The sequence below is a fragment of the Budorcas taxicolor genome, chromosome 9 (assembly GCF_023091745.1).
Source record: "Budorcas taxicolor isolate Tak-1 chromosome 9, Takin1.1, whole genome shotgun sequence".
NCBI classification, from domain to species: domain Eukaryota; kingdom Metazoa; phylum Chordata; class Mammalia; order Artiodactyla; family Bovidae; genus Budorcas; species Budorcas taxicolor.
Window position 1 is genome coordinate 77,410,855 of NC_068918.1, and position 27,784 is coordinate 77,438,638.

At 41.8% G+C, this 27,784-nt stretch overlaps 1 protein-coding gene across 1 annotated transcript in view; it reads left to right on the forward strand.

The window, feature by feature from the left end:
* Positions 1–27,527, forward strand: part of UST (uronyl 2-sulfotransferase) — a 312,460-nt gene extending 284,933 nt beyond the window's left edge. The window contains exon 8 of the mRNA XM_052645814.1: positions 27,147–27,527. Within this exon, the coding sequence (XP_052501774.1) occupies positions 27,147–27,430 (284 nt within the window). The 3' untranslated portion in view covers positions 27,431–27,527. The remainder of the gene's footprint in view (positions 1–27,146) is intronic.
* Positions 27,528–27,784: the final 257 nt, after the last annotated feature.

Here is a 27,784-nt window from a genome sequence, read left to right on the forward strand (position 1 = left end):
TGTGGTTATAGTTTCCCCTTTTCTCTCACTCCTTTTTTCTTTAGTATCTTGAAGAAACCTGTGGCCAGATATGATCTCCATCTAGTTTTCTACATCTCTGAGTTTTGCTTTCTGAAGGCGATGAGGGTGGATGGGAGTGTTATTCAGAATTCTGCATCTATAGATCAAACTTCCTATTAAATATGACTGATGCCTTCCATGTCTCATTCAACCATGGGCCTTAGTGGTAACCTGGCATCTGCACCATGCCTGCGGCTCCAGCTTAATACCACCAGAGACAAGAACACCGGGCCCCGCTCAAAGGCGGTAACGCAGCTGGAGAGATCCTCTGAAAGATCCAAGTGGTTTTCAAGTTTGCCTTATAACGTGCTCGGTAGTCTGATGTTTTGAACACAAATAGCCGAAACTTCTCCCAGTAACACGTGCTTTGGATATCAGATTAATATGGAGCAGGAAACACTTGCAAAAAAGAATCCACCCAAAAGGAAAGGCCAATATGCCAGCATCAAAGGCTTCAAGTTTTGTTTTACAAAATGGAAAAGAGTATTACCCCGTACTGAGCACACATTGCTGAAATAATCAATGTCCAATCAACGATGTGCCCAATCCTGTCAGTTGCTGACTATCATTCTTTATGAGGGGGTAAACTAATCTGGGACTGTTTTCAGATTCAGAGAGATTTAGGAGTTCTGAGGCTGAGTCCCAGGACAAAGTCTTTATCTAAATTGTTGGTGTGTGGAGAGGCTTTTCTGCTTCTTAAAGGCTATCATTATTTATTTAGGGCTCAGAAACCTTTGTATTTGAAGTTTATCTTTTTTTTTTTATGAAACTGGTCTCTCTTGTGGGATGCTTTTATGTCACTTATTTTCCCATAGGTTTCCCTTCATTTTTTTAGTAAATTTCTTTCTTTTCCTTTTTTAATAAAGTGCAGTGCTATAGAGGGATAAGGAAAAAGGATTTATTTGGCCCACAAATGCAATTCAGTGTCACAAGCCATGTTTGTCAACATCTTTCACATGCCTGAACTTTCTGGTCTCAGGCAGAACTCTTAGGAAATGACTTCTTGGTGGGATAAGGGTGCCCAAAGGACTCCTCTCCATGATGGTCATGCTGACTCTCTTGTCCCCCCAGGGACCACCAGCCTGTGAAGTCCCCAGTGATTCCAGTGCAGTGTAGCCACCTCACACTCTGGGCAGCTCTCTCCTGGGACTGAAACACTGAACTTGAAGTCAACCAGACTCTCTGAGAGAAAGCAACAGTGTCTTCAGGAGCAGGGCAACCCCTTCTATTTCATGTTTTATTTATTTAAAGGAAGACAGATTATCCTACAGCATCACCATTTTGCCTCCCAAGGCCTTGAAGGTCTCCTTTGGGGCTCCCCAGGTGGTGCTATTGATAAAGAACCTGCCTGCCAATGCAGGAGACATAAGAAACACAGGTTCAATCCCTGGATTAGGAAGATCCCCTGGAAGAGGGCATGGTGACCCACTCCAGGATTCTTGCCTGGAGAATCCCATGGTTAGAGGAGCCTGGTGGGCTACAGCCCATAGGGTCACAAAGAATCGAACACAACTGAGTGACTAAGCATGCACACAAGTTTGGAAGTTTAAAGTCATTTCAATTATAACTAAAGAGAACCATGCCCCAGAAAATCTGCTTGGGAGCATTATGGAAATTTTCCCAGCTCACCATGGAGAGCACAGATGCCAGATTGCTGGGCGCCAGACATATGTCTCTCAATTGCTATTGTTTCCTGCAGACGACAGTCAAGAAATATTCAGTAGAGAATTGGAAGGAGATTTTCCTCTCAAATCCACATAGAGCTTTAACACACTTAGGATATGTGTGTGCTTGGATTCATCATTGCAACCCTAGCTATGGAGTCTGGAATTTTGCTTGGTAAACAGCGTCTACCAGTGGGCAGCAGTGGCTTCAGTCCTACTCTGCAAACTGAACAGAAGAAGGCTCAGAGGTTTTTGGTTGGGTTGTGCAGGCCACTCGCGGTGAGTGTTACAGGTTGAACCCTCAGCCAGTCTACTTACCCAGACTGAGGCCTCCACTACCCCATAGCAGGCTGAGAGTGTAGCTGAGCCTCTGAGAGTCTGGTTAACTTCATTTTGTCCTCTACAGTCTGTTAGGAAGCTAACAACTGCTCTTCACAGAAGGCTTCTTTTATGAATAGATAAACATAAAAGTGAAAGTGAAAGTGTTGGGCACTTGGTGTGAAAGTGAAAGTGTTAGGCGCTCAGTCGTGTCCAACTCTTTGTGACCCATGGGCTGTAGCCCACCCAGGCTCCTCTATCCATGGGATTCTCCAGGAGTGGGTCGCCATGCCCTCTGCCAGGGGATCTTCCCAACCCAGGGATTGAATGCAGGTGTCTTATGTCTCCTGCATTGGCAGGTGGGTTCTTTACCACTAGCACCACTTGGAAAGTCCATATATATATATATGTATTTATATAGGCCATGCCACGCAGCTTATGGGATCTTTGTCCCCTGGCTAGAGACTGAACCCAGGCCCTTGGCAGTGAAAACGCCGAGTCCTAGCCACTGGGCCACTAGAGAACTCCCAAGGCTTCTTCTGTTAGAAAGGTTTTCTTCTCATTCCCTGAGATGAGAAAGAAGTATAGACACAGGTCACAGTCATCAGCTTTGAGCCAATAGACTTGGGCTTGAAATCAGCTCTGCTTCATAGCAGCTGTTTAACCCCGGACAAGTCTCTTAACCTTTCATCCTCATATGAAAGAAGAGGATGGTACCCTCACCAAGCTGTTTGGAAGATTAACGGAGGCAATATAGTCCTGCACAAATGTAGCTTCCAGGGCACTTTTCAAACCATCTCATCTGATTCCTCACTTTCAGTCTCTCACAGGGCAAGGTTTTCAACAAGTGCTCACACTAGCCCAGTCTTTGAGTTTCAAAGGCGAGCCCAGCACAGTGGTTCCAGAGTCTGTTTGTCATAGTTCTGAGTTCCAGTATTTGCTGGCATGTTCCATGGTGGTATGTGGCCTGAGTCCTCTGTGGGATTCAGCTTTTCCTGTCATAATAGAACTGCCCATTTAGTGCCTACTGCTTTGAGCGGCTTGACTTTAAGGCAGTGTCTCTTGTCAGGAATTAAGGAGGGATTGTTTTCCTTCTGCATGATTTTGAGAATCACCTTTGATATCAATAGAGTTGTTTTCTTATGCAGCTGTTGAGGGCACATGAAGTCGACCGACCACATCCTGCAGCACATTCCCACTTGTTCTCATTTATTTGCAATAGAAACCAAGAGAAAGTACAAACACACCCCATCTCAGATGCAAATTGAAGCCAGGCTGTGTTTCCACATATCTGTAAAATGGAGTAAGTAACCTAGTGGAAAAAAGAATGGTGCTAATACTTAGGCACATTTTACTAGTAGTTGCTAATGCCAAATTAACAGTTTTTAAGAAGAGTTAAGGAATTGTTACAGAATAGTACTTTGATTAGAACCCTTACTTCTTCAATGTACTAGAATTAAGATTTTATATATACCAGGCTTCACTAGTCAGAGTCAGGGAAACGTGTGTGTGTGTGAGTCACTCAGTCATGTCCGACTCTTTGCAACCCCATGGACTGTAGCCCACCAGGCTCCTCTGTCCATGGAATTCTCCAGGCAAGAATACTGGAGTGGGTTGCCATTCCCTTCTCCAGAGGATCTTACCAACCCAGGATTCGACCCCAGGTCCTCCTCTTTGCAGGCGGATTCTTTATTATCTGAGCCACCAGGGAAGTCCAGAGAAACAGAATTTCATAAATTTGTGGAGCGTTTCAAAACATAAAAATCCTCTTGGCTTGGTGAAAGTTAATCTTTTGTGCTTCTCCCACCCTTTACCATTTATGTATGGTGTGCTTTACATAACCTCAGAATTTTTCCTCAATAGTTCTAGCCCTCGTGAGACCCCAGAATTTCTACTTGAAATGTGAACAACGAACTTTACTTAGGGAACAACCGCCACCAGAGAAATGTACAACAGGAAGATAATCCGTGTCCGTGCCTGAAAATGTAGAATATTGTAAATATGTCATTTTTCACAAATTAGCATATAATTTCTTTTCTTTCTCTTTTTGGGGGGAGGTGGGGCTTCTGGGATCTTAGTTCCCCAACCAAGGATGGACCCATGCCCCTTGCATTGGCAATGAGGAATCTTAATCCCTGGACTGCCAGGGAAGTCCCTTAGCACATAACTGGAAGAAAAAATTTAAACTTAAAGTGATTCTCAAGCTTATCTAGAAGAATAAACATGTGAGTTAGTGATTTTTTAAAAGAAATAAGAGGAAATTTGCCCTACAAGATTCTGGAATGTTAGAAAGTTGCTGGGTTTAGTGTGATGATGCAAAGGCACAAGGTCAGACAGACAAGTTCAATGGAACAGAAACAGATGCTGGTGCAAAAAGTGCTGTGGTGTAATTTAGAGACCATTACACAGAAAGAGTAAATAAAGGTGTCATATAGCTGGCTAAATTTTCAGAGAAAAAGATGGAATCTCATGTTATATTATAGGGCTTAATAAATTCCAGATGGTTCTAAAGAGTAGTCTTTTTTTTTTTTTTTAAATGGAAACAGTAGAAATAGAAGAAAACTAGGTGGCTATTTTTGTGATGATGGAGTATTGTGATGGATTTACTAAGTATAAAAGCAACAAAACACATACATACATACAAAGAGAATAAAGAATATATACATTTAATTAAAAGTTTAAAGTGAATATGTTTAACACACTTAACAAAATTATTTTTTGCAGCAATGATAAGATTTCATATTGTTAACATCTTATCATTAATATTAATAAAGAATTTTTATAAACCCGTAAGGAAAACAATAATAGAAAACAATGGAAAAATACAAGTGGCCAATAACTATTTTAAGAAATAAGCCCACCCTTACTAATAAGCTAGGAAATGCACGTTAAAAAGGACACCTTGGTTTTTTTTATGTTAACTAATTGTTTATTTTTTTAATATAAATTTATTTTAATTGGAGGCTAATTACTTTACAATATTGTATTGGTTTTGCCATACATCAGCATGAATCCACCATGGGTGTATACGTGTTCCCCATCCTGAACCCCCCTCCTACTTCCCTTCCTGCACCATCCCTCTGGGTCGTCCCAGTGCACCTGGTTTTCTATTAAAACATCTGTTACAGGCACAAACACTGGCTGAATGAGAGAGGCTCTAATGATGAGGATTTTGCAGAGAAATAGCATTTTAGGAGACTGCTAAAGGTTAGGACAAATTACTACAAGCTGGGGTAAAAATAATTTAATAATAAATATTCAGGGTAATTTAATAATACATATTAAAAATCTTCAGAATGTCATAGCTGGAGGAATGATCGAAATATCCTGTATCTTGATTGTGGCAGTGATTTCACATGTATCTATAGCTATCAAAATTCATAGAATTGAGTACTTTCAGTGTATGAGGTATGTTAGTCGCTCAGTCGTGTCTGACCCTGCAACCCCATGGACTGCCAGGGTTCCTCTGTTCATGGGGATTATCCAGGCAAGAATACCGGAGTGGGTAGCCATTCTTTTCTCCAGGGGGTCTTTCTGACCCAGGGATTGAACCTAGATCTCCTGCATTGCAGGTGGATTCTTTACATGCTCTCAAATACATTTAATGGCATAGGTGATTTCTCCAAATGTGATTGGACATGAAGTTCAAGAGAAAAAGATACCAACAGTGTTTAAAATATGGCACCAACTTTATTTGAAAAACTATATAGACTCAGGAATACAATTAAATTGGAATATCTCAAAGATTTCAAGATCATTATTCTATCTCTGGGTGATAGGAATCCTAGTGACTTTTTCCTTTATTTCCCAACTAATACATAGTGAGCATGTGAGTAGAATTTTAATTTTTGGAAAAGGATTATTAATTTTAGGAAAATAGTTGAATGGTCACATGCAATTTATATGTGAAAGAGGGAAGTAGAAACAACGCCCACTAGATCTCTACGGCATTGCTAGTATTGAACAGACCTTTCATCCCTTCTCTCTCCCATATTCTTTTCTGCACATGCAGCCACATGGAGCAGGAAGGGACAAATAAGGAACATCATTTCCTGGAGGGCAGCACAGATACCTGCAGGTAGAATCCAAGGCCTAACTTTTTGTCACTTCACCAGCCCCACCCCTAAAGATGTCCAATCTGTCATCAGCAACTCTCCCTTGGCATTCTTTGAATTGCCAACCAAATTCTAGCCAATGAACCCAACTTTGGATACACACACACACTGACACACACAGCTCTTTCTGAATATTGGAGTTCTGAAATGGTTGTAAGGGTTTCTAACCCTGAAATAGTAAAATTCTATAACTCTACTTAACTTGTCAAATAGCCTCAAGATTTTTATCTTGCTGTATGAACTACAGTGTAAACACCAAAAGGGCAGGAAGTAGCTTCCTAGGGCTGAATCCTAGACCTTTGGGGGCAGTCATATAGATATTAAGATGGTTTAATTACAGGAGGTTAGCTCATAGATCTCTTCTATTGCAGCATGACCATCCTTAGTCTGAAAACAAATTGACTTTACTCTGCAGTAGCTGACTCACTTTCTGCCCCACAAGTCATCATCGTATGAAGATTAAACGTCAGTATCAGGGTTAGCCAAACCAGATGTGAAATGTGCAATTATTTTCGTGTCAGAGAGTGAAGTTTAAATATGCATCCTTCATTTGTTTTTAATTGAGTGATTACAGATGGCACCTAATAAAGTCTTCATGCTATGATATCTTGAGGTCATTGATTTATGAGTTTTGCTAGGTGTAGACACTCCAAATTCTGGTCAACCCCCCCTGGCATTCCATAGCACGATTCTAAAGGAATGTTAAAATGACATTTTCCTGTTTACTTTTTCTCTTGACTGATGAGGATCCTTTCTGAGAGGTAAACACTAGTGCTATTCAGGAGTGAAGGTTAGACTTTGTTGATACTTTTCAATCAAGTAGATTTTCAAAACTGCTTCAAAATGAAGTGGCAGAAATTAAAAGCCATGGACTTTTCCTTGGATGCGTATTAGCCATAATCATCATATAAATTGATTCTGAGTTTTTATAAAAGTAATGATCAATTGCACACACACACACACACACACACACACACACACACAAACAAAAACAAGAAACTTGAAGGACTTCCCTGGTGGTCCAGTGGTTAAGACTTTGCACTTTTACAGCAGGGGGCGAGGGTTCGATTCCTGATTGGGGAACTAAGATCCTGCATACCTCACGGTGTGGCCAAAATAAAATAAACCATAATGCCACCGTTTAAAAAAATAAATGTCAAGAGTCAGGAGATGCAGGGAAATGGAATGTGAAGGTAAACTGTTATGCCTCCTCCCATTTGACTTGGACTACTGCGTGATCATTTGACTGTCTCTAGTTCTTTTTCACTCACTCCAGTGTTCTTGCCTGGAGAATCCCCTGGACAGCGGAGCCTGGTGGGCTGCTGTCTATGGGGTCGCACAGAGTTGGACACGACTGAAGCGACTTTGCAGCAGCAACAGCAGCAGTTCTTTTTCACTTTGTTTAGAGTGTTTGTAAAGGCCCATGGGTCAAGGCACCAGAGTCAGGGCAACACCCGGGCAGGTGGTTCAGCCAGGCTAGGATGGTGGCTGGGACAGAAGGCATAAGCAACTCAAACACTGGACACATCGAGTGGCTGCAATCTGGAGACAGATCAGGAAGGCAGCCCAAGAAAAGATGACGACAGGGTTGGGGGTGGGTGGTAAAAGTCACGGCCACAGCCCAACAAAACCCAGAAGACTCAGGGTGGAGTATGGATGCCATAAGCTGAGACCGAGCCTCCAGAAAACTTGTTTAGTCATCAGTGAAATCTCAGCTTCACATGGAGCTATAGGTTTTACACAGCCATGTTCATGGGGAAATACCTATGTTCAAAAGTAGAGAACTCCAAAACTGCCCTCGGCAGTCCTTGGTCAGCCCTGTGAAATAGAGCTGGCTGGAAAAGACCTAGGGAGTAAAGCAGCCCATTTGTCCTTCTTGGGGGCCTCTGCCAGATAGTGGTTATTATTTTCTGGGGGAAAAAAAACTGGAGGGACTTCCCTTGGTGGTCCATTGGTTAAGACACTGTTCTTCCTCTGCAAAGGGTGCAGGTTTGAACCCTGGTTGAAGAACTAAGATCCCACATGCCACATGGTGAATGTGGTCCAAAAAAGGGGAAAGCCAGCACAGAAAAGGAAACGCCTTGGGACTAGATCTAATTTTCCTAACACTAATTCATGGATATTATTGGGTCTTTGGGGGCTTCCCTCATGGCTCAGACAGTAAAGAACCTGCCTGCAATGCGGGAGACCCAGGTTCAATCCCTGGGTTGGGGAAATACCCTGGAGAAGGAAATGGCTACCCACTCTAGGATTCTTGTCGGGGAAATCCTATGGACAGAAGAGCCTGGTGGCTACAGTCCATGGGGTTGTAAAGAGCTGGACACGACTGAGTGACTAACACTAGGGGTCTTTTGACCAACCATCTCAAATCGATTCTCTTTGTGTTTTATTATTTAGCTAAATAGCATGTTATGCTATAAGAAAGCAAGTCTGAATTGGTTTTGATCAAATTACATAGCCCAGGGACTAGGCAGAAGGTTGAATGCACAGCTGCAGATCTCAGCAGGGCCATGTTCTGTCCATTCTAACTTGAGCATTTTATTGTATTTCCCTAAACTGCCCACCAGTATAATAATGGGTTGGGGAGAGTTTCTTACAAAATATTCCATTTATTTCTTCTCTGAAAGCATTTCAGATGCTGTAGTCATGAAATTTGGTGTGTTTTTTTTTTTTTAAGTTTGTTATTTGTCCAGCCCAGGCAAAATGCAGCAGAAGAGAAAATGGATAGAAAATAGTCCTACCCAAATGGAACTCTGGAGAGAGGGAAAGACATGAAACATAAATTTTTGACATTTGAAGCATTATATAGTCAATTCTAGATTGTGTGACAGTTAAGCAAAAGGAATAGATTATAAAACTAGTTAATATGTAGGCAAGAAGAATCTATCTATAACTGTACATGAATACTCTATGGCAGGGGTCCCCAGTGCCTGGTATCCAATGCTTGATAATCTGAGGTGGAGCTGATGTAATAATAATAGAAATGTAAAGTGCACAACAAATGTAATGCACTTGAATCACCCCAAAACCATCCCTCCCCTCAACTCCCAGTCAGTGAAAAAATTGTCCTCCACAAAACCGGTCCTTGGTACAAAAAAAGCCCGCTCTAAGAGATACAAATCTTTACTCTCACTAAACCACCAGTTCTTAAAATTTTGAAAGAGCAGGGCTTCTTAAAGTCTTGATGTCCCTAATTGCAGGAAGTATAATTTATCCACTGTTTCAATTAAATTTAAACAAATTATTTTGTTTCTGTTGGGAAGATAAGCATTTTTCTGTTGGAGTAGCAGAATATTGCTCCTCCAAGAGAATAAATTTTGAGAAAGATGATAACAATAATGCTGAATATCAATAATTGCTGTTGTTACAGTTAACACCTATTTGGAAACTTATTGTGTCCTACGCACACTTTTAAAGCCCTTTAGATATATCATTTCATTTAATCTTAATAACGTCCCTATGAGATAGATACTATTATTATCCCCATTTTGCAGGTCAGTGAGCCAGTCATCAGCAGAGCCAGCTTTCAGATTCTGGCCTGGGTTTTCAATACCCTCTGCTCTTGGCCATTCTACTGCCTTTCCATGTAAAGGGCAAAACTGAAACCGTGAAGCTCTGAAGGAGATAGGTTAGTTAATAAAAGTTATGATTCTGGGAAATTTTTTTTTTCTGTTAAATTCTTAGAATCCAGGGTTTCTGGAAAGCTTGGAAATTCTGTTGAGATGATGTTCATTTATATGCTAGATATGTTACTTTGTTCTGTTTTTTTTCCTGGAGAAATACATTATTAGTTGAAATAAGCTGACTGCTTTAATAAAGTGCTTGCAAAGCCTCAGTCTGGTGAACAGTAAAGTCATTTGTATCAGTCGTGCAGCAGTTTTGCTTTTGAGAAGGATTTTAATGAATCAGGGAATGGAATTTAAGAAAGCAAACAATCCAAGGAAAATCGCTTATTTTTCTAAAATAGCAAAGCAAAAATTGGAATCGTTTCCAGTCTAGTTGCTGCAAATGTCTGCTGGAGTCTTAAAAATTCTTAGAGTACATGATTTATCATATAGAACAGAAAGGTGATTAATGAGCACTTCTTTAAGATCTTTTTTATGATCCTATCATCATTATTTTAGTTGTTTAGATAGGCAAATATTCCATGATGTATTCACTGTTAAAATTATAGCAAGTTGACCTTCAGTAACATTTATTTTTAAAGGTATTTTTCAAAATTTACAACCTACAGATATAAATGTGATTACCAAGTAGTGAAATCAATTTTTTTAAAAGTATAGTTGATTTACAGTATTGTGTTAGTTTCTGGTATACAGCAAAGTGATTCAGTTATATATATTTATATTTATTATATATCTTTTTCAGACTCTTTTTCATTATAGGTTGTCACAAGATATTAAACATATCCCTGTGTTATACAGTAGAACCTTGTTGTTTTATTTTATATATAATAGTTTGTATCTACTAAATATCAAACTCCTGACTTATCTCCCCCCCCCCACCCCTTTTCCTCTTTGGTAACCATAAGTTTGTTTTGTTTCTGTTTTGTAGGTAAGTTCATTTGTATCATATTTTAAATTCCACATAAAAGTGGTAACATATGATACTTGTCTTTTTCTTTCTGACTTACTTCACTTTGATAGATAATCTCTAGGTCCATCCATATTGCTACAAACAGCATTATTTCATTCCTCTTATGACTGAGTAGTATCCCATTGTATGTATACACCAGGTTTTCTTTACCCACTCATCTGTCATATGTCAGTGGAAATTTAGGCTGCTTTCATGTAATGGCTATTATAAATAGTGCTGCTATGAACACTGGGGTGCACATATCTTTTCTAATTAGAGTTTTCTCTGGGTATATGTCCAGGAGTGGGATTGTTGGATCATATGGTAACTTTGGTTTTTTTAAAGAACCTCTGTCCTGTTTTCCATAGTGCCTGTACCAATCTACATTCCCACCAACAGTGTACGAAGGTTCCCTTTTCTCCACACCTTCTCCAGCATTTATTGCTTATAGACTTTTTTTTTCATTTTTGCTTATGGACTTTTTAATGATGGCCATTCTGACCAGTGTGAGGTGGTGATACCTCATTGTGGTTTTGAGTTGCATTTCTCTAATAACTAACAATGTTAATATTTCTTCATGTATCTATTGGCCATCTGTCTTCTTTGGAGAAATGTCTATTTCAGTCTTCAGCCCATTTTTTGATTGGGTTATTGATTTTCTTAATATTGAGCTGTTTGCATATTTTTCTAAATTAAGCCCTTGTCTGCTGCACCATTTGCAAATATTTCCTCCCAGTCCATAAGTTGTCTTTTCATTTTGTTTATGGTTTCCTTTGCTGTGCAAAAGTGTATAAGTTTGATTGGGTCCTATTTGTTTATTTCTGCTTCTATTTCTTTTGCCTTGGGATCCTAACCTAAGAAAACATCACTATGATTTATGTCAGAGAATGTTTTGCCTATGTTCTCTTCTAGGAGTTTTATGGTGTTCTGTCTTATGTTTAAGTCTTTGAGCCATTTAGAATTTATTTTTGTGTATAGTGAGAAGGTGTGTTCTAACTTCATTGATTTACATGCAGCTCTCCAGCTTTCCCAGCACTACTTGCTGAAGAGACTGCCTTTTCTCCATTGTATAGTCTCGCCTACTTTGTTGAAGGTTACTTGACCATTAGTATGTAGGTTCATTTCTGGGCTCACTATTCTGTTCTGTTGATCCATATGTCTGTTTCTGTGCCAATACCACACTGTTTTGAAGACTGGGAGGGTTATGCCTTCAGCTTTGTTCTTTTTCCTAAGTCAATTTAATAATATTAATTTGATTTTGTTAGCCTGTTAAAAAATTATTGGCTGTCAAATATTTTTACAAAGCCCTTTGTTACTTAGGAAGATCACTGGCATGATATGATTAAAGGCTATGAATATCAATAAGCTTAAAAACATTCCATGCTAATATTCAGGGTCATATTTCATTCATTTAAAATTGTGGCATTTTTTACTCTTTGCTGTGTTCATTTTTATGTCTAAAGACCTATCCTGTATGTGGAGTAGGGACTTCCGTGACAGTTATGAAAATGACCTTATTCACCACCTGCTGCCATAAGGCGCAAGGTCGAGTGTCAACTGTTTTCAACTATTTGATAGTGTATGTCAATGTATTTATCATACATTAGGAAAAACTAGTCACTCATATATCTATCTAACCAGGGGATGAGCTAACGGTGTTGTTATTGTTCAGTTGCTCAGTCGTGCCAGACTCTTTGCAACCCCATAGACTGCCTCACACCGGGCTTCCCTGTCCTTCACTGTCTCCCAGAGTTTGCTCAAACTCATGTCCATTGAGTCAGTGATGCCATCAATGGTGTTATATGGAACTAGAAACTGATTCCCTCATAAATATTCTAAGTAGATATAAAGAATTATGTGCTCACTTGCAACCATTAACTTCTCAAAGAATCAGATCTGAATATCTCAGGGAATGCACAGAGGTCATGAGGGTCTAAAAGCCTTCAGTGACCCTCAGGGTACTGTCCTTTCAGCCCCAAATTGCTAGAATTGGAGCTTATGTCTAGGGCCAGTTTTGGACCGTCAGGCACGGTGACCAGAAACACAGGTTATGAGGATCATTGGACTGAGCCTGGCCATGATCACTGCTGGGGGCTTGAGAGCGAGAGAGAGAACGGTGGATCGTATGCCACTACCATCACTCCCGCCAGAGCACCAGCGAAACTTGGGGGCAGGAGTGACTCCCTGCACAAATACCACCCCATTCCATCATGCCCAGTGGCTCTCCACCTCCTGCTGCTTTGGACTTGGTGGGATAAAAAAGAAGGGGAGAAAGAGAAGTTCTTATGGTCCAGAGGGTTCTGCAACACTCAGAAAAGAAGAGTGAGATTAAATCTATCCGAAGAAGAACCAAAGCTCTTTCCCTCAGCTTCATTTCCAGCAAACCAAGCCTTCATTTCTTCAGTTCAGTTTAGTTCAGTCACTCAGTGGTGTCTGACTCTTTGCGACTCCATGGACTGCAGCACGCCAGGCCTCCCTGTCCATCACCAACACGCAGAACTTGCCCAAATTCATGTCCACCGAGTCAGTGATACCATCCAACCATCTCATCCTCTGTTGTCCCCTTCTCCTCCTGCCTTCAATCTTTCCCAGCATCAGGGTTTTTTCCAAGGGGTCAGTTCTTCACATCAGATGGCCAAAGTATTGGAGTTTCAGCTTCAGCATCAGTCCTTCCAATGAATATTCAGGACTGATTTCCTTTAAGATGGACTGGTTGGCTCTCCTTGCAGTGCAAGGGACTCTCAAGAGTCTTCTCCAACACCACAGTTCAAAAGCATCAATTCTTCAGCTTTTCTTCTTCATTTCTTATCTCAAGTAAAACTTAAAAACTGATGATTGAGTTAAGTAGTAGTATTAAATTAGAATCCTTTTTTGGTAGAAATGGTACAGTTTTTATGGAGTACATGCTAACTCTTGTTATAGACATAAAACACATACTAGCACTGTCTTTATAGTCTCTTGCAATTCCAGATACTACTGGGGCCAAAAGTGACCCCAATGTTTAATGGAAAAGCTAATGAGACCATACAGGTTTTATTTTTAAAACCTGCTATTTTAGATGAATTTTAGTAGATTTATCTAGTAATGTAAAGGGAGTAAGGCAGTAAAGACAAGAGAAATGTGAATCAGAACGATGGAACTTGCAAAGACTTGAAATGCTCAGCCTTTTGCAAAGGTACAGAAACTTTGCTACTTTATAACATTTGATGGGTCAGAAAATGTCAGTGATTTTCCTCTCTTCTCCAAAGAGAAAGGTGAGGGAAAGCAGGACATTTTAAAACTGAACCGGGGACTCGTAGTGTCTCTTCATGAGAACCCTCAGCCTCCACAGAAACTCACAAGACATCTTAAGGAAGAAACTCAGGACCTTAGACTCTGAGCTGTGAGGGCTGCAAGCAGTGCAGCCAGGAGGTTACCTCAGCTCGGACCAAGTAAATAAATCATTTGGTAAAAGCCATTAAAGTGAAAGGTTACTGGAAAGTCATAAATGAACCAGCCTGTCTTATGGCTGGTTTTGCTAGAATGTAGAAACCATTTGAAATTTTTAAAATGTTTCTCTGGGTATGATTTAAGAAGAGGACCATGACATAACTAACCAATTTCTATTATTATATCAAAATGAGGTAAAAAAATATATAGTATGGATTCAATGCTAATTCATTTATTCAATTTTATGCCGTTCGTTTGTTGTTTTTAGAACATCATGAAACTTCATTTCATGCCCCAAGAAAACTAAAATGTAATGGGTTACAGCTTTTCCGTTTGTTGATCTTTCTCCTTCAAACATCTTTGATTTTCCATCCTTTGAATAGATATTTTTTCCATGTCTTACATGTCATTCAAATTATTCTTTTTTCCTGTCTCCCACTTCACCTGTCTCTAAGACAGTTTCTGAAGTGAACCAGGACTGACAGAACTTAATGATACCTATGAACCCTTTTTGGAAACATTAGCATCCCTTTCTTGGCTGCTTCTAATGCATCAGCACAGTCTCTCCAACATTGCACGCATGTCTGCTCTATCGTGTCCGACTCTTTGCAATCCCATGGACTGTAGCCCGCCAGGTTCCTCTGCCCATGGAATTTTCCAGGCAAGAATACTGGAGTGGGTTGTCATTTCCTCCTCCCAGGGATCTTCCCAACCCAGGGATCGAACCTGCGTCTCTTACATCTCCTGTATTGGCAGGCAGGTTCTTTACCACCTGAGTTACTGGGATTCTTTTTAGTTCTCCCCTTGCCGCCCATCTTACCAAGGAGGAAATCTGGAGCTCAGCAACACAACTTCAGGCTCGTGTGACATCCAAACTGGCAGCTTGTCCTCTCTCTCCCTTCTGCTGAACATTACAGGTTTCTGCAGCTTCTCACAGCCATTAGCCAGGGAAATTTACATCCCCACTGACCATCTTCATTTATAAGCCACTAACTGTCAACGCCTGTTGTTGTTCCCCCTCTTCTCCTTCATATGTCAGAAGAATGAAAGAACTTAATTTTTCTCATCAGAAGACGTTTACATTTCTATTCTACCTCAATAGATATACTTCTCCCCCACTATCCGTTTCTAATAGCAGCTTCTGCCCCAAAAGCAATTAATCATTTAAATATCTTCTCTTGGAAACTTGCAGCAACTGTAGCCCACCATCTTTCAAATCGACTCATTGGAAAAGAGCCTGATGCTGGGAAAGATTGAAAGCAAAAGGAGAAGAGAGTGGCAGAGGATGGGATGGTTAGACAGCATCACCAACGCAATGGGCATAAATTTGAGCAAACTCTGGGAGATGGTGGAGGACAGAGGAGTCTGGCGTGCTGCAGCCCATGAGGTCACAAAGAGTTACACAAGACTTAGCGACTGGAAAACAACAATCATCTTTCATAGGCAAGTTCTAGTTACAAAGACAAGTTTCTATCACAATCAAACCTTTCAAAAAGATAGTGAGAAATGTATTGTTTTATTCTCAGATTACATTTGTAAATTTTAACCTCTTTAACATTCTTACAGTATTTAAATGTTCACAGCAAATATTTACCACTGTTCTTCAAAGTAATAGCCATGGTACCCAGGCATTTTCCCTGAAGGTGGTCTTATACCTTCTGGTATTAGCATGTCAATTTCAGACCTTGCTTAAGTAAACGAATGGATCTCCTCCATACAAATGGACAGTGGCAATTTCATCTGCAAAGCCATTTGGGCCTTTTAGATATTCATACTGTCTTACAGAGCATGCAGTCGAAAATCTGACCTCAAGAGGAGGAGACAAAGCTGTTAATTCACATCCTCCTAAGACCTGGTACTACCAGTGTGCTATCAGTTACCCAGATAAAGTAATTTTAAAGTAACATTGTAAATTCTTTCAGTGGAATTAACGGCATCCTTGGAACTTCACTTCAGGCTTTCCTGACTTGGATATGGTTATTTTGAGTAGCACCTCTTACTAACCTAACTTTTTAGTGCCTGAGCAAGAGGTTAAATATCTCGCTTATCGACATGCTTGTCTTCCATGTAACAGCTACTTCATTCAAAGCCCTTCAAGGGTTTATCAAAATCTCACCATGTTTAACATTCCAGAGAGAACATCCAAGTTGCTTGTTCTTGGGACTCACCGTAAGTTCACTCATCAAGACTGATCACTGTGATAAATATAACTCTAAAACAACAACAATGAGAATGAATTAGACCATATTGTGCTGAGAAAATTTATCTAGAATTAATGATAAAGCAAAAGCTAGATTCTGAATATCTAGTTTATAGAGTCCAAGAGTGAGGAACTACTCATCATATGGTAAAATTTACTAAGAATTTTTGTGCACTAAACCATAGCACTCCCATATTAAATGCTATGCTTAAGGACTTTCTATTGTCACAGATACTAGGTACACGATCTTCAAAAAGTCCTATGCATTTTAGATCTTTAGTTAAGTTATAGTTGGGTTGACACTGTGTAAAGTTAAAGAAAATGTCTTAAAATTTAGGAAAACTATATTACACAAATTTCAGGGTCGTTGACAGAAGAGCTGTCAGAATTGAAGACCTTATCAGCTCTCAGAAGATTCACTACTCAGTATCTAAAGCTACCATTTGTTTTAGGGAGACATGCAGAAAGGCACATGATCACTTATGAACATGGATGTTTATGTCATATTATTCAGTCACAGAAACTGTAAAACAACTCAGTTATGTAACTATAGCAAACTAGCACGTGACCTATACAGCATCCATAAAATGGAGCACATAAAAACACATTGCAGGGAATTCCCTGGATGTCAGTAGTTAGGACTCAGCGCTTTCACTGCTAAAAGCCCAAGTTCAATCCCTGATAGGGGAACTAAGATCCTTCAAAGCCATGCAGTGCAGCCAAAATATATACATATACATATATATATATATATATATATATATATATATATATATATTGCAAAATATGACTTGGAATAATTAATACTGTAAGTGAATCCTTGTCATCAGTTAAGTTTGCTGCTGCTGCTGCTGCTAAGTCACTTCAGTCGTGTCTGACTCTGTGCGACCCCATAGACAGCAGCCCATCAGGCTCCCCGTCCCTGAGATTCTCCAGGCCAAGAACACTGTTAAGTTTAAAAGACTGTAAAACTAAATAAGCAGTACAGCAGAGATCTATTTTACAACTCATATACATAAATAAGAAAAAGACTAGAAGGATATATATTACTACAATAAATGTGATGGTATAAAATCACTTTATCTACTTAATCTTTTTCCAAAATCTATATATTTGCATATGTGTGTATGTATATATATGTTAGTATGTATACATATGGTTTGTATATACTATGTACATCATAAGTAGAAAAATGAATTTTTAAGCTGTAAAAGACTTTTCCCAAAATTGATATTTAAAGCTAAAGGCTTATAAACTGCACAAGGACTTTATTTTGATCCTATACATAAGCCGATAGGTAGCTTGATCTACATGAAACCCTAGAGAAGAAAATAACAGAGAAATAGAAAAATGACACAAAGAAGTATCCTGTGGGTGTGTCACCATCTGTAGTGTATCAGAGTAACTGTGTGTGTCAGCAATTGTCTTTAATACCTTCAGAGCTAGACTTAGATGAAGCAATGTGTTTGCGGGGGAGGGCCTCTTCCCTGGCAAATAAGAGGAGCATGTGTGTGTGAGTGTGTGTGTGTGTGTAGAAGACAAGTAGCCTAAGCCTGCTAACAATATACAGATTGTGAGGAAGAGAGAGAAGAAGAAACTTGCATATAAAGTAAAGGCAGAATTTATGAGATTGTCAGATGTCAAGACATCCGGACAGAACTACTGGGTCAGTGTTTCTCTTTACCCATTTTGTTCAGATAAATCCATTTGATTAAGCTGCCCTCATCGGTCATTGGTAAGGGCTTCCACAATATTGATCCAGATAAAGTAGAAAAGGTAACAAAAATGCATTTCTCAATAAAGGTTTCGAACAGAAAGTCTATTTCTAACATTTTCTTCATATTGCCACAGTAAGTCTTCCAATAATTTTTTTTCAGAAATGGATTTTCAAACAGAAATGTTCAGTTCAATTGTTGCAGTGAAAATAAATCCTTCTGTTGTTGCCATTCTCACGCTCAAGCCAGTATTTTAATGGCAAAATGCTGTGTTGGGGAAAGCATGCATGTCTAATTGGGTGGGATATCCTTTCAAAGAAATATAGCAGCTTTTTATGATCTGGGTCATGAGGCCAAAGCTGGGGAGAAAAGAACAAATGCCCTCCACCCTGTGAACAAGGGCAGCAGGAGAGACTGGGAAACTGGGCCAGCTGACCTGGTGGGCACCGGGGAGCCCCTCACCCCCATTACTCGGAGCTCATGAGTGTGTGAACAGGACAGCAGGGATGTCTCTTCCAGCCCTGATGCATTTCATTCTAAGCTTTGGGATCTGAGTGGGGTTGGACACCATCAGAATCGGCTGGGGTGCTAATTGGAAATAATTGCATTGTGCAGCCAGGTGTTCACTTGGTCACACAGAAGGACTCAAAGGTAGCCCTCAGTGCCCACCCCTCAGTGGTGCCCCACGTCTCATCTCTCCTCTGATGCTCCCCTCTGACTGAGCCCTTCCGGGCCTGCAGTCAAGCGAGGATTCTCAGATCTCTTGGGAAGTTGTTGGGTGAATTATACACTCGTTTCTCTCTTTATTGTTTACTTTTCCTCCTCTAGCTGAGAGCCTGTGGTTTCAGCTTTTAGCGGTTCTTATTTTCTGGACTCATTTTTTGTGCTTCAGTTCAGTCAGTTTAGTTCAGTCGCTCAGTCGCGTCCGACTCTTTGCGACTCCATGAATTGCAGCACGCCAGGCCTCCCTGTCCATCACCAACTCCCGGAGTTCACCCAAACTCATGTCCAGCCATCCCATCCTCGGTCGTCCCGTTCTCCTCCTGCCCCCAATCCCTTGCTTAGTAGATACTTAATGCAGAGGTGATGAATGAGCAAACAGAGGCCAGGCAAGAAAATCCTCCACCACCCACCCCCCAGCAACTGAGGGTAAATGTTGTCAAATTGGCTTCCCCAGACCAAGAACCTGGGAGCCCCTCCAGTGGGCAGCCCTCACCTCAAGAGTCCATGGGGTTAGGACACTGCCTGAACAATAGCTCTAGAAACACATGCTTCCTTCCAGAGCTGCTTGCCTTCTCTCCTCTCAGTGGGCCCTCGTGACCCACAAGCCAATTGCTTTTGCTTCCAAAATTCAAAGCAAATCGGAGACATTATAACAAGTCTTGGGACTTCCAAGGTGGTCCAGTGGTTAAGACTCCAAGCTCCCAAGCAGGAGGCTTGAGTTCCATCCCTAGCTGGGGAGCTAAGATCCCACATGCTGCAAGCTGTGACCAGGAGAAAAAAAAAAATCTTTTATCTCATCCATCAAGGGAGCCCAGCACTTTCAGCCATTAAAAAGAAAAAGAAGTAAATCATGTCACTTTCACTTGGCTACATAGAATCAAGGTGTTCTTTAAATTTAAAGCGAGCTCAATTTATTTTTTAATTATTGGTATTTCCAGATCTGGAAAGAAGATTGCAAAAAAAAAAAATCCCTCTGTTGATTTTACCAACCCCAGGCTCCTAGTCAGCCATGAAGCACTTTTTGTTCTTTTCTCCCCTAATTGCTTTACCTCCGAGAAGCTGGTCTTAACATGCCATCCATCATCCCAGTGGCAAATCAAACGTGGCCGTTTCAGCCAACACACTGCTGCGAGCCACGGTGAGACACATTCATTTCCGGTGCAGGCAGCTGCAGGGGAGCCGCCTGTGTTTGAACTGTGTGGCCTCCCTGTGTAATTCAGGAAATGAGTTTACTCTATCTGTGGCGAGCATCACGTTCACCTGGTTTTGGGAGCAGCCGGCAGGGTGTGGGGCTTGGCAGCACTCCCTCATGCTGGTTAATGCCCCAGCCCCACTCCACCTGACCTTGACTTTCATCACACCTGCCACCCAGAAAAGTATACCTCTTCCCTTGGGCACTGGAAATGTCTGGATGTACTCTGACCTGAGATGTGTAAACCTCAGTTCACTTTTTAAGAGAGCAGGGCTTCTTGGTGGATCACCTCTCAGCTCCCCTGAAGCTGAAGAATTGATGCCTGTCTTTCAATAATGCTTTTTCCCGCCCAGTAGTAAAACGTGGCCCCACATCTGGTTGTTATTCAATTGGTATTCATTACTTTTGCCCATCATCTCTGCTGGACCAGGTTCAGACAAACTCAGATTGTTGGGGCGAGGGGGCTTTGGTAGGTGTGTATTTACTGCAGTCAAGGGAGGGGATGCCAGAACCAGCCCAGGATCAGAAAAGATGGCAAGTCTGGGGTGAGGTTTTGTTATTTTGCATATGGTGAACCATCTTGGGGTCATAAAGCAAGGCCTCTGTCCTCTGGTGCAGCAGCTGGGTTTACACAGTATTTCCAGATTGTTTATTTTGGCCCAGAGCCAGGGCGACATCGTTTTTCCATTATGCTCGTTTGACAGATGAAGAGGGGTAGGGAGGGAGGCTTCACGGGGCAAGTCTGTGATTTCCTTGTTATTTACGTTAGAGGGACTTTTAAGAGTTCTGAAGATTATGAACCAGTCCAAATATAATGTCAGTATGGCAAAGCTAGAAAAAGCCAGTGCTTTTGCAAAAATCTACATCATGGGCAGTAAAGTAATATCCATGGATGACCTCAGCTTGTGGCCCTGTTGGGTGCATAGTCACTGTTCTTGCATACAGACAGGTTGCTGGTAAATGATATTTAGCATTACATTTTAAAAAGTTAAGGGTTTTCCTAGTGGCTCATATGGTAAAGAATCCACCTGCCAGTGCAGAAGACCTGGGTTCTACCTCTGTGTTGGGAAGAGTTCCTGGAGAAGAGAATGGCTACCCACTCCAGTATTCTTGCCTGGAGAATTCCATGGACAGAGGAGCCTGGTGGGCTGCAGTCCATGGGGTCACACAGAGGCAAACATGACTGAGCAACTAACACACACACACACATACAAACAAGTTCTCAGTGTTTGCTTGGCACTGCCCTAGGAGAACAATGAGGAAACCTAGCTTGCTTGCCTTCAACTGGCAGGTATCCTATGCAGACAGGAGCACTTGGTGCTGAATGGAGCCTTTCCAAGGTCATTGTGGAAGTTGCCCTCTGCAGTCCTTTCCCTGAGGATACTCCCAATGGGCTGGTCTGAAGTTCTTCCCCCAGGGAGCGTGTAAGACCAGCCAAAGAGCCACAGTTTAAATTATGTTCACAGCAAGCCCTTTGCACTTGGGTCAAGTGCATGTGATCTGAATGAATGTTTTCCTTCTAAATGAAACATTTTCTTTTGCTGTTGGAGAACTAGCAATTAAAAAGTACCCCAAATGATGACAAATTAAGTAATTGAACAACATTAGTATAGAAAAATTAGGTCACAAAGATGTTTTATTGCCCCAACAGTGTTTAGATTTTTTTAATGAATGACTGTAAGTAATACATGTGACATAAACTCATTAGCCACAAGGTCATGGTGTGTATTATATGTTTTTGCATAGGTATTAATGTTTGTAGTAAAAGTCCCTTATTGTAACATTTCTTATTCCCTCACTACGTCGTGTCTTACTCTTTCAACCCCATGGACCGCAGCACACCAGGCTTCCCTGTCCTTCACTATCTCCCGCAGTTTGCTCAGATTCATGTCCACTGAGTTGGTGATACCATCCAATCATCTCATCCTCTGTCATCCCCTTCTCCTGCCTTCAATCTCGAGGTGACATCCAACCATCTCATCCTCTGTCATTCTCTGAGAAGAGATTCCTGTCTTCAGTGTTTCTTCACATCAAGTGGCCAAAGTATTGGAGCTTCAGCATCAGTCTGTCCAATGATATTCAGGGTTGATTTCCTTTAGGATTGGCTGGTTTGATCTCCTTGATATCCAAGTATCTGAGCAAACTCTGGGAGATAGTGAAGGACAGAAAAGCCTGGCGTGCTGCAGTACATGGTGTCACAGAATTGGACATGACTCAGTAACTGAAACCAACAATGAAATGGTCTGCCACTATAACACAGCGCTCTCCAATGGAGTGGCTCAGAAAAGCAAATAATGCTGCCTTTCCTGAAGGACTTGTGAGCCTAACCTCCCCTATCAGCCTACCCTAGAGAAATTTGATTTCTAGACATGGAAAGTTTGCGCAGGCAGGACCTTCCACTAAGGAAAGAATTTAGCAAAAAAAAAAAAATGTACAGTCAACACCAAAAGTTGCCCTTCGCGTTAATCCAGTCTTACAGATGGATTTAACGTACAGGTTTCAAATCAACAAACCTTTATTGAGGGTCGTTATGTGCCAGGCCTGGAGCTGGGCACTGGGGATCTAAAAATGAAAAAGACACAGTCTCTTTCAGTCTGAAAACATTTTTGCTGGCTTGCAGGTTTTTCACCAGATCCTCCCAGACTTACCAAAGCATTCCCCTTGACTTAGAACACTCAAGCCCTTCTTTTCAACCAATGTCCTTAATGCCAGAATACACACAGGGCAAGGAGAAGTGGGTGGTTATAGATTTCCACTCAATTTGGAAATTAACAGCCAGTGATGAAATAAAAAGGTGCTAGACTGGGAGTCAGAAAGCTTGATTTCTAGTTTCAGGACAGTCACTCAGGCAACCTTGAACCAGTCCTGTGACCTCTTGCATCTTCAGGTTAAATGGGTTGTTGTGAGGATAGCGAAAACATGCTAATCCACAGAGCTCTATGCAAATGAAAGGATGCTATTTTGATGGGTTGGGGAAAAAGTTCAGGGGAAGGCTGGTTATTGAGCTGTTTATGCCATGTTTTATAAAGCTTTAATAATGCAGAAAGCTGACCGAACTCAGCAGTCTTCCAACTGACCTTATTGTATAGTCTGGGGTTTTTTGTCTCTGCTGGCATTGGATGATCAACTGCAGAATTTTCTGTTATTGGGGGTCGGTGGTGTAGAAAGGGGTCCCCATTCCAAGCCAGTTCTCAGTGAGAAGCCAGAACTTGGGAGCCTGGAAGAGTTTGTCCTCACATAGTCCTGACTCTATGGCTGACTTTGGACATGTCTGTAAGGAAAAAAACCATCCTTCTTTTGCTATTCAAATAAACAGATCAGAAGTTGTTTTCTGTTTGCTTGTTTATTTGCCCTTCGGATCATTTCACAGCTCAAAGTCAGTGCCTAACTTTGAGGAAATTTTCAGCAATTATTATGATTTAATAGGTCTTCTTTGGCCAATCCCTCAAGGTAAATAAGAAAAGTGAAAAAAAAAAAAATTAAAAGCCTCCTGAAACCACAGCTTTCCTTTGCCAAAATGTATTTATTAATTAAAGGACAGAGGCAGAAAAACATGACATAGCCAGCAGTGTCATTCCCAAAAGGCAACTGAACCACAAAGCTAAGCACTGGAATTTATAGACTCCAGTGGGAGCTGAAACGTCCCAGATGCGAGGGTAGACCCAGCATGCATGAGTCTCTTGAGGGTTTTGTATGAAGTACGCTCAGATACTGCCTTTGTCTCCACTTGGCTGTGTCTGTACCTCACAGACACAGCCAAGCCTTCTTCAGGTCTGACTACACCCTCTTCCTTCTTTTGGTTTCTTTTCCTTCACTCCACAAGCATGAGTGGAGGGCACTGTTTCTCCAGGTGCCGAGCTGCAAAAGTACAAGGACAGAGGGGGTACCACCCTTCTCCAGACGTTCTCAGCATAACAGGCTCCATTAGAAGAGCAGCTAGGTGGAACTGGTGGAAGACAGCAAATCCAAGGGAAATTTCTTTTTGAAGTTTCAAGGTGGCTCAGAACCCTCCTAAGTTTTCCATCTTTTGGAAACATACACACACACACACACACACGCAGAGATGTACCCTATACATTTCGGCTGGCCCACATAGCAGATCTATATGATCGAATAGTTATAGTAGTTATGAAAGAGCCAACTGAGGACTTCCCTGGTGGTCCAGAGGTTAAGACTCTACGATTCCACTGCAGGGGACGAAAGTTCAATCCCTGGCCCGGGAAACTAAGATCCTGCATACTGCATGGCACGGCCAAAAAATTTTTTAATAAAAACTTAAAAAACAAAACCAAAGTCACTGCACTTGAAAAAGATTGCTTTTTTAAAAAAAAGACCCAATCCATGTGGAGTACTTAAGACAAGCTCACTGGGCTTGGTCCCTCTACTAGGGGGTTCTGACCAAGGTGAGGACACATTGATGCCATGAATCCAACCGGAGGGAAATGCCCTGTCTGCCCCCATGGTGAGCAGGCCCACGAGCTTATACTGTGAGCTCCGTCGAACCATAAGAAACATGAAGGGTTAAGAGTTTGGGCTCAGTAGTTAGACTGTCTCAGACCCAACTTGTGGCTTCTCCGCTTACCAGCTGTGTGACCTTGAGCCAAGGTACCAAATTCCAATGTCACATCTGTAAAATGGTGATAATAAGAGAGCCTGCCTCACTTTGGAAAGATTACATGCATGCTAGATAACTTAACAGTCCTTGCACTGAAAAAGCACTCAGAAATGCGTAAAGATGATAATGATGATAAAGTCACATTCACTACTGGTAACTCCTATGCCTGGTACGGAAAACTCATTCCATAAATGCAGAAAGTAAGGAGCAAGGGTGACATAAATACACAAATGAGGATGGGACACACAAATGAGCTCAAACTAGAGCCTTAACTTGGACACAAAGCACTTGCTTCCTAGGTTTCTGTAACTCAGAATTCAAAACCTTTTAATTAGAAGCCTAAAATTCAAATTTCTATAGCAGCCAGGCAGGTAACATAAAAGAATGAACTGCCATTTAGAGTCTGAGACAAAATGGAGAGCTGTGACCTCCAGCAGTGAGGGGTAGCCCTGCTCAGCTCCAGAAGAAAATCACCTCACTTTGAGAGAAGCCAGAAATCCAGACTTCCTTGTGAAATAGACCAAATCTTAAAACAACTAAGTCAATTTCTTTAAAAAAAAAATTACCCTCAGGTCAAATAACACATAGCTGGCCAGTCAGATTTCAGACTGCCCGCTTGCCTCCCCTGCCTTAATGGAAGCTGCTCTGTATTTGAGTCTTCTTTTGAAATGTTCGCCAGGGGACCCATGAGACGTGAGCGCCTCAACGTCATCTCTGGGGTCCTGCTTCTCAAAAGATCCACGTGGAGTTAGTTCTCCACTTCTTGATGGTTATGCTCGACAGTATATACCCACCTCACGAGGGCTGCCTCACTCCCCAAAGGATGCTGCTAATAAGTATGGATTTTTAAAGCATGATTGTTTTCTGGCTGAAATAACAACAGTCTCCAAAAATTCCTAACAACTTCCTCTAGTACTGCTATTACGGCAATCTGGAGAGAGGCTGATCCCATAGTTCACGTAGCTTTGTTTTGTTTGGAGGGAAAGTCTGGCATTTTACAAAAATGTAGAACACTTCGCACTGGAATGACTTTTCCATAGCGCTGATTATTGTAGAGAAAGACACTTAACCATATGTCTTCGAAATGTGATTTAAAAAATTCTCTGCTAACCATAAAAGGCAAACTGCCCTCTAGTCTTTCCATATGAAGGTGATAATTTTCTGCAGGCTCACAAAAGCTGCATGGGTTACAGCCCAGTACTTAGGGGAAACCTCATCACAAACGAGAAACCTGGGCTCCAATTCAGCTCTGTCGCTTACTTACTAGCCATGACCTTGGGCAAGTCATTTAATTTTCAAGAGCTTCTATTTCCCCATCTGCAAGATAGGGGCCACGACACCCCACAGGCTGATTGGGAATATTAAATAAAATAGCATACATGTGGGCATAATCCAAACCCATAATAGATATTTGCCGTCAGTGTTGATTGCATCTGAATCTCTGCTTCTCCTGCCACAAAATAGCACTCCTGCTTTTTTATTTATTTATTTTTTTAGCACTCCTATTTCTGACCATGAAATAACCCCCTGGCAATGTCATTTTCCTTCCTATTATTTGGGAGCTCTGTGGAAAACAAAGGGACTGAGAAGCTATAACTGTTTCCTATAAACTTTAGGTTTTGTGCCCAGTGGTATGAAAACTAGAGGGTGGAGGACTGAATGAAACCGGTCAGAGAGGAAGGAAGGGAGTAGGGAAGAGGCAGGACCGGAGGCCTGGGAGCACTACCATGCAAGGGACAGACAGGGATGAGCCCGGGGCCTGGAGCACTGAAGGAGCAATCAGGAGGCCACCAGGGAAACACTCCTGCAGACGCTGCAGGAGGGCAGCTCCAAGGTGGCGTGTGTGGCCTTTGGTGCTGTGAGGTCATGCTAAGAAGTCCTAGAAGGCCTGAAAGATGCCACTGAGTTAGCAACAAGGGAGCAAGAGCAATCTGACTGGACTGGAGCACTGAGGGGACAGAAACCAGGTTTTGATGAGTCCTGTCATGTGTACATGTTGAAAATCTGGTGACATTTAGACAACTGACCTTTCCCTGGTGGCTGAGCTGGTAAAGAATCTGCCTGCAATGCAGGAGACCTGGGTTTGATCCTTGGGTCAGGAAGATCCCCGGGATGTCCATATTTTCAAATTAAAAAAACCAAGGTGATTAGAAAGTGGTGAGACAGTCTTTTTCTGTGCTTCCTTCTGAAAGTAACAGGAAATAAAAGCTGAAAAGCAGGCAGGTCTTGCTGCTCCAAAGATTGTATCACTTACAGTTAGCCCTGCATCCTGACCGAGTTCCATCAGTTCACATCTCGCGAAAGGGGTGTTAGCTGGTTGAGGTGTAGTCATCTTGTGTTGATAGTAACACCTGGAATACGACGAATCCTTTCCCAGCGTTGCTGGGCAGCCACTTTTCCCTTCTAGTCCTGGTATGTCGGTTGAGTCTCTCCCCTTGGGAGCTGCCAGGGGCACCAGGTAACTCAGGAGCTCACCACCATCCTCTCTAAGCCAGGACATTGCAGACTGTGGCTCATGTGCACCCCCGCTTCTTTTCCAGAGCATAGGAAACTTGGGAACATGACTGTGACCGTGAAGAAGACCGTCCCCTCTCCCGAGGCCGTGCAGATTCTCTACCAGCGAATGAGATACGAGTACGAGTTCTACCACTATGTCAAGGAGCAGTTCCACCTGCTGAAGCGCAAGTTCGGACTCAAGTCTCGCGTCAGCCACCCACCGTTGAGACCCCAGTTCTTCATCCCGACCCCACTGGAAACCGAGGAGCCGATCGATGACGAGGAACAGGATGACGCGAAGTGGCTCGAAGATATTTATAAGAGGTGATGCCAGCGCTGTGTTGCCTCCAGTGGCTTAATCTCCCTTTCCAGAAAGTTTGTGTGTGTGTGTGTGTGTGTGTGTGTGTGTGTGTGTGTGTGTGTGTGTGTGTGTTGAGGGAAGAAAAAAATCCTTAAGGGACGAAATTAATGCTTCACAGCATTAAAAAGAACAAACGTTCCCACAGGTTGGGGTCACTGGGAGATGCCCGGTTTTGCGGGTTTTATTTGTTTTAATTTTATTCTGTGTTTTTCTGGCTCCTTGGGTCCTTCCCAGGTACATTAGACAGCTCCATCACAAGGCATCTTGTCATAAAATAGCTTTTCTTCCCCTAGTATAAATGAGAGAAGAGGGAGAAATAGA